Raw genomic sequence first — 11,784 nt, 5'->3', positions numbered from 1 at the left:
AATTAAAAATTGTAAAAACTGAGAACGGAACACAGAGACGGCTCTCTCACTCTTCCTTTTACTTTTCTTTCCTACTTTGGCGTTACGGCTTACGAGTTCAGTGTTTATCTTATTTTCCTAATTTATTTGACGTGTGATTGTGGGGTCCACCAAGTGTCTGTCATCGTCCACGACTCCGCGTGTCCCGCTTTTTTTTTTTTTTTCCGGACAAGTGATGACTGAAGAGTGCAGCAACTGGCAAATTAGGAAGTTTCTTCGATCGCGGACACTTTCATTTTGTACCGGCCAAGGCCGATGGGTTGGGATTATTTTCACTTCAAAAGAAGATAACATTTTCTTTTTGGTTTCTTCTATTCCTCTACATTTGATGGCTATTTCAGTTCCACGGTCACGTTTTTCACCGACGCCAACCCAATGGGATAAGGGCTTTTTTTTTTTTTTTCTTTTTTTGTGGTAAACATTAAATTCAGCAACTTGTATGAGCGAAAATAATGCAATGCCCTCGAGGGAGACAGAAAGAGTATTTCTCGTGAAAGGATGGTGAGGGGTTTTCAATTGATATAACTTGTATTTTATCCAATGCATGCACATGAATGATATCAAAACTTGAAATTTATTACCTTTGGCAGAAGGTCCAAAAGTATTTTATTGCTTACTTTTTGCTGGAGTTATCTACATTTATATAATCTATTATTTATGTCAGTTCAATTATTTAGTATTAGTTGTTACGGGATTCATGTTTGAAACGCCGACGACTACAGCTAGGATTATTATTTTTTGTTTTTTTTGCAAAAGTAACGTTATACTATAATATCTACTTAAAATCATGGAAGATGACTATTTTTTGGTTTCTAATCAACCAACGTAGTTATTTATCTCAAGGAAAAAAATACTTGATCGCCGAGAAAAGGGTTAGGAGAAAAAAAAAAAAGGCCTATGAGGGAGGGAGGCATGAAAAATGCCTATAATAACTTAGTTAGGTTGTGCATGTGGAGCCATTTGTCCATGATAGCACGAAACCATCCATGCACTTGACCATCCTAAATGCCGTATTTAAAAATTTTATACATACTGCATTGCAGCATACGAGATGTATATCCAATCGTAAGTGTGCTGGAGAGAGAGAGAGAGAGAGAAAATAGATTAAAGAAACAGTGTGACTCAGTGAGTGGTGTCTTCTCTCACTACTGCTGCAACTGCATGGTCACTCCCTGCACGTTCCTCTGCCCCCCCGCCCGGCCTTTCAATATTAATCAACTCATCAACTCCCCCTCTCTGTCCTCTCTGATCACTCTCTACCAACAACTTAGAGAGCTGAGCCCCAATCACCGACGCCTATTTTTTTAACTCCACAACCGAATGGATATCTACGGTCTCCCTTCTAATAACACTACCACTCAAGACTTGTTTCGCATTGACGACCTTCTTGATTTCTCCAACGACGAACTCTTCACCTCCTCATCTTCCGCCGCCACTGCAAACACCACCGCCATCGCCTCCGACACCGACCACCTCCCTCAGGCGCAACACCAGTCTTTTGACTCCTTTAATCCCTCCTCTGACTTCACAGGCGACCTCTGTGTCCCCGTAAGTTATATTCCTCTAAAAACTTGATTCATTTTCTCTTTGTTTTTATTTAATCACACTGTTTTGAGTTCATTAGAGTGATGACGTGGCGGAGCTGGAGTGGTTGTCGCAGTTCGTAGACGATTCCTGCATGGACTTTCCAGCAAACTCCCTTGCCGGAACGATCGTCCGATCAGACACGTCATTATCAGGAAGAGGACGAAGCAAGCGTTCAAAAGCGACAAATTCGGCAGCTAACACGACCACGTGGAACTGGACGTCATCCGAATCTGAGTCTGGAAATTCGAAGCAGAAGCGAGAGAATCACCGGCAATCGTCGCCGATTCCAGAAGGCGGAGTGAGGAGGTGCACGCACTGCGCATCGGAGAAGACGCCACAGTGGCGGACGGGACCTCTCGGCCCTAAGACTCTTTGTAACGCGTGTGGCGTACGCTACAAGTCGGGTCGGCTCGTGCCTGAATACCGACCAGCTTCGAGCCCGACGTTTGTGCTGACTCAGCACTCGAATTCGCATCGCAAGGTCTTGGAGCTTCGAAGGCAAAAGGAACTGTTGAGGCAGCAACAATTACAGCAGCAGCAGCAGCAGGAGGAAGGGCAGGGGCAAATCTATCGTCACCAGCGTGACTTTGAAGTATGCTGACGTGTCATAGTCGGAGTGTTTTATGATGTCAAATGAGAATAGTAGTGTACGCTTCCGCATGCATATGTTTATCAAAATCTCTAAATTTTCAATTTTCGTCGATTTTATTTGTTATTTTTTAAAATTTTGTCTCCATCGAGAAGAAAAGTTGTGTTTTTAAAACAAACTTTAAATAGTTTCAACTACCAAATGCGTCGCCTTTTTATTTAACGCTTGCTGAAGATTTGAAAGGGTAATGATGTTACTGTGACGGGGGAGGGAGCTTCCACGTGACCGAATATTCGCTTATCGCTTCTCAGTTCTCACATGGAAACCGAGGGGAGCCAGAAATGCTTTTGGACGTGAAGTTAAAGAAACATTAATGCAGGAGGATCGATTAGAGTAGCTTTAATATTTCTGAGAGTCCAAGAGAGGATGAGATCAGGTCAGACGGTGGTGGGGACCGATAAACTGGACAGTGGTAGCCGGTAAGGGTTGTCTATTTTCTCATTCTGATTTGGAACCGGTGCAGTGCTGCTTTGCGCACGCCGAAGGCTGACTGACTGAATGCTAACCGTCTGATGCCGCTGATGAGTGTAACTTGATGATCACGTGCTGAGTGATGTAAGAATATAGGTAATATTGTTTATGGAGCGACCATGTGATTTGTATATATTGATGCGCTTTCGTCTGCAGATTCCTGATGAAGATGCAAAGTAATTGCTTATTTACGCCGAGATATTGTTGGCTTTGGATCCATTGAAGAAACAATAATCTAATCCCTATGAATTTGATAGGATTTCAATTTAACAGTAACAGATTCATGCATAATTTGGCAAACGGTATAAGTTAATAAGTCACAGTTGCGGTGGGGCCACCTCTTGAATTGGGCAAGCTGTCAGTAAGTTGCGTTATAATTTGCATGTCATTTTGTGGGTAAGCCAACACCTAGCTCGATTGAAATGAGAGTCACAGAGACTGCAATATTAGGTTGAGTGTACTTTATAGGTGGGCAAGCAATATTAGGTTGAGTGTACTTTATGGGTGGGCAAATTTAGATTCAAATTAATTTCGTCGGATTTCAAGTTAATTCTATTGAAAAAATAATAATTCGAACTCAGTCTAAATTTATAGTCTAATCCAATCTAATCTAAATATAGTTTGTATCAAATGAAAAAATAATTCGAACTCAGTCCAAATATGTAATCTAATCCAATCTAATCTACATATAATTTGTATCAGATGAAAAATTTTATCGTCTATGGGTTGTGTGTTTTGATTTTTTCGAATTTTCAAATTGGATTTGATTCAATCCGATCAAATTGGCCAAAATCAAACCCAATCAAGTTAGAAACTTCATCCGCACCCAATCCTAATATGATTTTTTGGGATCGGATCGGATTATTCATCCATCCTTAGTCTGTTAGAATATTTAATAGTTTTACAAGATAAATCTTTTCACAGTGTGGCTAGACTTCAGAACACCTAGCTCAAGTTGTAAAAACACAGCCTCCCCATAGATAAGGTCCATAGCGGTGAATGAGGTAAAATCTAACGATCTCTTATATATATATAAATAACACTCACAAAATATAATAATATAATAATAATAATAATTTCCTAATAAAGACATTTTCATTTTAACAAAATGTAGATTCCCTCACTTCAAAAAGACTAGGTAAGGGCTTCCTCACTTTACCTTAACTAAATAAAGGACTACACACATACACACCCTGTTTTTCCGAATTGTTTATAATGGACGCAGGAGGCGAGGACGTCAAGATATCTCGACGAAACGGTCCACAAAATATGTAAATAAGAGGCCCAAGGGCAAGAAGAGCAGCCATGCCTGCAATGTATGCATGGACACTGACTTAAAAAATAAGACCTTATAAAAAATAAATTGAAATTGAAATACATTATAAATTCTGGACTTTTGGGCTTTTAGATTATCCCTCAAAGAGATAAAATGGTATGTAGACACCAATATTCATTACAACACTCAATTCTGCATGTATGGCTGTATCTCATCCTTGATTGCAACTAAATTTAAAAAAAAAAAAAATTGTAGAAAGGAAGCATTTCTAAGCACTTGGATTGGTTTATGAGACCATTGCTCATGCAACAGTAAGTGGGCAGATGTGAGAAAATTCTCAGACAGAGATTCCATAATTACTGATTTTTGAAACCTCCTTGGTTAAAGCATTTCTTTCTCGCTTTGCCTCAGAAGCAATGTTGGAAACCTGCCAAGCAATCAATCTCAAACAAGTGATATTCTTGCCTAAAAAGGGCTATATTATGAAAGCAACTACATCATCCATGTTTATGGCCAAACATGCACTAAGCGTACAAAGTCAATTCATCAGAACAAATGACCTGATAGGTTGATTACTAGAAGGGAAGGGGTTATATAACTTCAATGTCATGTAGTCAGTGCATACTCATCTAATACGTTGTCATAAAGATGACCATATACTTTACATCTCTATCATGATGTACAATCTTTTACATTACAACAAAGTAGCAGCAAGTGCTTGGTGCAATATACCTTTTGCTGATAGACACTTAATTCTTAAGATTAAATATCAAACAATGAACTTAAAAAGTTACTTCTGCAGCATCATCAAATATCTCCTATCCTATCTTAATTGAAAAATTAAAGCCAAAATAATTATAATAATAGTAGTAGCAACAAAATACTAATTGCACATGTTAATATAGAAAACTTACTTGTGACCGGAACCGGGATGCTTCTCTTCTAGGAAGTTCTCCAACAATATCTTTCAAGCCTGATGCAACAAAAGAACAACCATAAGACCACCTAGGCATGACTTCTTCTCCTCATCAGTTTTTAAAGTATTAACATACCAGCGGCTTGTCTTTCAATTTTATAGGCCGAGTTAATGACTCCTTGGATCTGCTTGCCAGCTTGCCTAATCAAGATACGAAGCATTTGAATAGAAAACTCAGGCTTTGGGAAGAAATGAATGTAAAAACCATCCATCTAAAATTACTAACCTGAGTTTCGTCCTTCCTCGAATCAGCTCATCTTCCGCTACCAATGCCACCTTCTGAAAACCAAATAATAGAACATTTGAATTGCATTTAAGAAATGCCTGGTTTGGACAAACTATTGATGTAAAAGCAGACACTAACTGAAAAAGGAAAAAAATGGCAATGATTTTTCCAAGGGATTAAAGTGCCAAGTAATCCATACTACTTTCTTCAATCATTTTGTTTCCAGTCAATATATTTTCTTTTGAGAGAAGTTCATGGTATTTAACCTTATGATTTCCATGATTTTCTAAGAACACTGTGAGCTATAGCCAATCAAAGGGCCTAGGCAAACCAGTATAACTCGCACCAAATACTATTATTCTCTTAGAAATAACATTGCATAAAATATTTTGACGAAAGCTTGTGAGAGAACCAGCTAAAGATCTAATAAAAGATCTCATTCTAAGCACACAAACACAGAGGTTATGTTTTTAAATGAACAGATAAAGATATAATGATAAATAAGTCGCTAATTCACAAGCTGTAGATTACAAATATTGATGGATGAACAACACCAATCATTCATTCCACATCATCATTCAACTAAACAATAGAAAAGTTACCTCCAATTTCTCACTTTCAGCCTTCAGGCGGTCAATTGATTGCCGCAATTGCTTTACTTTAGTATCAGCTCTGGAGAGCAAGGACTGCAAATAGAAACATAAGCAAATAAAATTTGACATGCTACAGTAAAAATGCTTAACAAGCCAATGATTGGAAAATCCATCTTTCCTTAAGGCAGTCAGGTGGTCCTTAACAAAATCCATTTTGATTTTGATCTCCACAGTTCAAAAAGAACGGAATGATTAGAAATAGACTGGTGGCCACCTATAATGCATGCAAATTTACTTACAAAAAAGGGAGAAAAAGGAAAAAAAAATCCTTTCAGATGATTGAAATACTCTCTCCTTATATTGCTGGAGAGTAGAAAGAGAGCAGGAATCAATCTCTCTTGGTCGCAAGAGCATTATTTATCAGGGGCAAGAAAAAGGTAATATTATTCCACTCACCTCTTCGCTAGCAAAGAGGCGCAAGGTGTTGTAGTACAAGAAATGCCTTGGTCCTGCATATTATTTGAATTAGTTCAAAAGTTGATAGAAAAATAAAAAATATAGCGTAAATAGAAGTTCTAATGAGGAATTGTTTTCTTAAATATATGCAAATCTCGACATATATAAATTTACAAATGTGCAACTGCCACGTATATTACACCTTACAAACATAAATGAAATAAGTAAGCAAAACCAATACACACACGGAAGATTAGGTATCAATATCGTAGATAAAACAAGTTCAAAAGAAAAGGAGGAAAATGATAAACAATCTTAATTGGTAACATACTTTTCAATAAGAAAGATCCTAAGCCAATGGCACCACCGGCTGTAATAAATGGATGTGAAGCTGCAACATGGATACCCTCTGCAACAAAAATTGAAGAGGCCTCTCTTATTCTTAGAAATACAATGTGAGACTAAAAGAAACAAGTTTGTAATCGAAAGTGCAAACCTTTCACCTTTCCGACCGCTGCGTCCTCATAAGCGGCATACTCGGATTTAACATCTTGCAAATAGTCCTGCACTCAAATATAAAATCCAATATAATAATGGTACGATCATCCAATGTTTCATTCTGTCCCATGGAACAATATATAGAGTTTGCTGGAAATGAAATTCGAAAATACCAAAAGTAATGGATATTCTAGAAGCTTACGAGGGTTTGCTGGAAGTGAACAGAGGCAGTGAGACGTGTTTGAGAGAGACGAGATCTCGAAGCTTCAATTGCAGAGTCGATTGACTCCTCAACGATCTTCCGGTAAATCATAACTTGTTGGACCGCGTTGTCGATCCACGGATTACCATCTTCTAGGGATTGCGATTTAAAAACGGTGTCACTTGCTGCTGCCACGTTTGGCTTCTCATCTTCTGATGATTCTGTGACTGTTGCCATTTGACGGGGAAATTCTTTCAGGGATTTTTTTTTTTTTCTCTCTGCGGAATATGTCGCTACTTGGGCGGTTGAGCCTTGATGACCCGACCCGCTTTTAAAATCGGAGTGTAAGTGATCCAACTAAGTTCCCAGCGGCTTGCGGTTTGCCGAGATCAGGTATTCAGGTTCCGCTTCCTTTGAACTTCTTTCCTCTGCTTTTTCTTTAATGAAAATTATGGGTTATGCTCATGTCACCCCTCAATGAAATAATAAATTTTAGAACATCTCCCAAATTGTTAGGAATATCAACTTTTCTTTGAAAAAATTAAAAAAATAAACGTGAATTGATGAGATTTTTTTTTTTTCATTTTCATTATAATAATTTATAAAGTATTTTAAAAATTATGATATTATTACGAGATAATTCGAAATTAACCAAATAAAAATTCACCAACAATGAAGTCAATATGATTACTAACAATGTAAATATAAGAAATAAAATATATAATCATACGACATGGTTCACTTGAAGCTAATGTTGTTATCAGGAATCCAACAGAACAAGCACTGAAAGCTGATGGAGGAGAATAAAAAAAGATGGTACAAGAATTATTTACACGATTGAAGTTAAAGAGAGAGAGAGAGAGAGAGAGAGAGAGAGAGAGAGAGAGAGAGAGAGAGAATAGTGTTGCATTGAGCACTTCTACTGGTAAGGTTGAATTGAAACATAAGTCTCAGGGGTAAACAATTACATTGCATTTAAGGGTGCATGTGTCCCGTTGTATATATTTATTGTATTAAGAGTACATAATATTACGTTGCATTAAATTTTAATATTTAGTACATTTAGTGTAGTGTCAAACTGTCAATATATATGTATGTATGTTATTTAGTTTTATTTTTTTAGGATTTTATTATTGGGTATATTGAATAAATTAATTATCTACATGTATTAATCAAAATAATGACTTCTACCTATCAAATGGGGCACGCCATGTGTCCAGTGGCTTTGGATGAAATTTTGAGACATTACCATCAAAAATTTTAAAATATTCATCGTCGGAGATATGGAATCGTACAGCTATCGTTGGTAAGAGTAATTGTCGAGTGCATAATTTAATATAAATTCAGCATGATTTATTAATTAGTAAAATAATTAAAAACAGGAAAAAAATTTTGAAAGATTTTTTTTTTTTTAGACTGATTAATCATCAGATTACTGCATTACACAGATATTTACAACAACTGCTTATTGTAGCAGAGGTATTACACTGATATTTACAATCAGATATACGTGATTGGGACTTACATTATTATAATGAATTCTATGAAATACATGCTCAATACAAATAACCCCTCACAGGAGAGGATGTTCATATTCCACTTGCATTTCGCAAGGGAGAAGGATATAAAGAATTTTGAAAGATGATGATACACTATGCGCCAAACGTATGGAAATTGCGGGACCAACCACATTTCCTCATGTGAATTTTATTTTTATAGGAAATTGGGAATGCGATTTTTATTGATGAGAGTAACTTTATTACCTTTAATAAAACACAAATTTTTGTATATATATATATATATATGTTCATAGTAATAATAAGAAGAAGATGATGAGGAGGAGGGGGAGGAATTGAGAATGAGATTTTCATTCGTCAAGAGTGACTTTATTACCTTTAACAAAACACAAAAAAAATAATGATGCCACCGTATATATAATTTTAGTAGTAATAATAATAATAATAATTAGAAGGAGGAGAAAGAGGGATTGAGAATGAGATTTTCATTCATTAGAGTGAATTTATTACCTTTAATAAAACACAAAATATTTCATATATATATATATATATATATATAATTGTAGGAAGAGGGATTGAGAATGAGATTTTCATTGGGTAGAGTAACTTTATTACCTTTAATAAAAGGCAAAAAATTTCATGATGCCACGATATATGTATAATCATAGTAATAATAATGAGGAGGAGGATGATACAATGATAAAGATATTCTATTGTAGAGCACTCCTAAAAAGGACACAATTAAAGTTATAATGTATTTTTTATTATTTATCACTCTAATATATAGTTATGACAGAATACTTCGTGACGAAGCATCTTTATAATTGTCATTGCCTAATAATAATAACAACAACACCAACAATAAATGTTATTACTATGCTATTTTTATTATAATAATATTAATTATCAGGATTATTATAATTTAACTACTTTAAAAATTACAAAGTATCAAATAATTATAAGAAATATTAATATTTATTATTTTACTATTATATCTTTTGAAAACATTTCATTTTACAACATTTTCGTCAACATTGTGAGTCCAACGCTAATGTCATGCTAACATTAAAAATATAAAATGTCTTTACATTCAAAAACCAAGATAAATTATATGTAATTTAAAATTACGACAGTATAATTATTATTGGTTAAGACTTAGGGATGGCAATGGGGAGGGGAGGGGAGGGGACCAATCTCTCTATACCCATCCCCGATGTTTTGCATATGTCCCCGTCCCCGTCAAAATTGCTTGAGAGAATCCCCATCCCCTCCCCGAATAATAACAGGGGATCCCCGAGGGTCCCCGGTCCCCGAATAATTAATAGTCTAATACATTTTTTTATTTTCGATTTTAAATTAATCATATTAAAATAAACTCATACCGCTATTGTAAGCTCGTAACCAACTTTGACAGTACATTAAGGCCTCCAATGTGCTTGGATGAAGTTTGTTATGGTATGAGCTCACAACTCTACCACTAGTGTTAAAAGCTGATTCAGAAGCAACTGTTGTAATTGGAATTGCTAAAACATCTCTAGCAATTCGAGCTAATGTAGGATACCTATTAGCATTTGTCTTCCACCAACTCAAAATATTAAAATCTTCCATCCGAGATATAACTTTCTCATCCAAATATGAATTTAATTCATCTGCAACAACTGCACAATCTCCATTGTTTACATAATCATCAAAACCTGTCATCCATTTGGTTGCTTTCTTATAAGAATCCCCTGTAGATCTAGTAGAAGAACTACTACCAGTATAATCAAAGCAATAAACAGTTGGTGAAAACTTCAATTAATACTCTTCAACTAATTCCCGGCAAAGGGTGACCACTTTCCCAACATACAACTATTTGATATTTATTATTTTTAACAATATTTATAATTTTGTTATTTATTTATTAGTAATTTTAAAAATAAAAATAAAATTAAAAATTAAAATGGGGAAATGGGTAGGGGATGGGGATTCCACCTCATCCCCGTCCCCTCCCCGAATAAAAAGTTGAGTAAAAAATTTTTCCCGTCCCCTCCCTGAAAAAAAAATTGGGTATAAAATTATCCCCGTACCCTTCCCGAATGGAGAAAATCTCCGAAGGTACCCATCCCCGTGGAGATTTTTGCCATCCCTATTAAGACTTAAGAAAGAAGGGGAAAAAAAGTTTGCGAATCCCAAGTATCTAGCATCATCATCTTCTTTTTATTCATTTTTTTTCCCTTAGAAAGAGATCGACCATCTTTGAAAAATTATTGGCACTGAATGGGTACAAGCAATGCATCGACATTGATGGGTCTCATCTGCAAAAAGAATTACAGGAATTTTATCGGCAGCCGCAGATATGGAATTTTTTTTTCCTTTAAATAACTTATCTCTGGGAATATCTGATCAATTTGGATGAGGATTTTACATAATATTTCCTTGAGATTTGCTTCTCAATTGATTAGTTTGATTTGGGTATGCAACAATGGTTTTATTATTATGAATTTGAAGGATTCTGGTGAAATAGAAATTAAGATTGATAGAAAGCATATGGATCTTCAAGCTTGAATGGCTGTTTCAATTTGCTAACTTGAAGCTTTAATGGTGGCTTCAATTTGAAATTTTAGCAGTTTAGCACGTAAGGAAGACATTTAATCACAAGCATAAGAAGTTTTGGCAGCGAAGAGACGCACTCTTCGGCTGGGTTCGATTTTTTATTTTGTTTTCTTATTTTTTTATTAAAATTTTAATTTTTTTTTAAAGTAAGGGCATACTGATATTTTACTAGTCAACCAAAAAAACAATTACTAGGGGTAAAAAAAAAACATAAAAAAATGAAAAATTTCACAAAGATAATAGCAACAAAGTGAAAGACACCAATACTTCTTGAAATCATTTAATAATTTATAATTTATAATATAGTCAAATGATAATAACTCTAATTGTTACTATTATTATTACTGTTGTTGTTGTTATATTAATTAAGGATATTTTAGTAGCTTATTATAATTTATTTTGATTTTAAAATAAAATAAACATATCAATGAAAATACAACAAACTGATTACACCAACTTATTCTGATCAAAGTAAAATAAATGCATCATAAAATTCAAATTGACGACCTAAAATAAGCATTTTACCTTTAGTTAAATCATAATACGTATATTATAGAATATCCGAATGAAGTTATTCAAAACTCATTCTAATAAAATCATCAAATGCAGTTATTTTGTGATTGAATATCTGAATGAAGGATTATTAGATTTTTTATTTTTTTGTTAACCTTGGGCAAACATTAATGCTTTGCCAAAGTG

At 35.0% G+C, this 11,784-nt stretch overlaps 2 protein-coding genes across 3 annotated transcripts; one reads left to right on the top strand and one right to left on the bottom strand.

Moving 5' to 3' along the window:
- Positions 1-2,329, top strand: LOC102630201 (GATA transcription factor 4). 2 transcript variants are annotated; one of them, XM_052436357.1, is made up of 2 exons: positions 1-1,587; positions 1,700-2,329. In XM_052436357.1, the coding sequence occupies exons 1-2, from the start codon at positions 1,360-1,362 to the stop codon at positions 2,225-2,227; spliced, it is 756 nt and encodes a 251-aa protein (XP_052292317.1). In that variant the 5' UTR covers positions 1-1,359; the 3' UTR covers positions 2,228-2,329. The 2 variants fall into 2 exon arrangements, with proteins under 2 accessions (XP_052292317.1, XP_006490843.1); XM_006490780.4 differs by having other exon boundaries at positions 19-1,587; positions 1,664-2,329.
- Positions 2,330-4,080: 1,751 nt separating this feature from the next.
- On the bottom strand, positions 4,081-7,576 carry LOC102630500 (hypothetical protein). The gene is made up of 9 exons (XM_052438658.1): positions 6,974-7,576; positions 6,770-6,836; positions 6,605-6,682; positions 6,274-6,326; positions 5,827-5,910; positions 5,225-5,277; positions 5,075-5,139; positions 4,937-4,995; positions 4,081-4,449 (listed from the first exon to the last, which is right to left on the bottom strand). The coding sequence occupies exons 1-9, from the start codon at positions 7,208-7,210 to the stop codon at positions 4,360-4,362; spliced, it is 786 nt and encodes a 261-aa protein (XP_052294618.1). The 5' UTR covers positions 7,211-7,576; the 3' UTR covers positions 4,081-4,359.
- Between the last annotated feature and the right edge of the window lie 4,208 nt (positions 7,577-11,784).

This window comes from Citrus sinensis, chromosome 3 (genome assembly GCF_022201045.2).
Source record: "Citrus sinensis cultivar Valencia sweet orange chromosome 3, DVS_A1.0, whole genome shotgun sequence".
NCBI classification, from domain to species: Eukaryota; Viridiplantae; Streptophyta; class Magnoliopsida; order Sapindales; family Rutaceae; genus Citrus; species Citrus sinensis.
The sequence above is the reverse complement of the archived record's forward strand: the minus strand, read 5'-3'. Positions and strand labels throughout refer to the sequence as shown.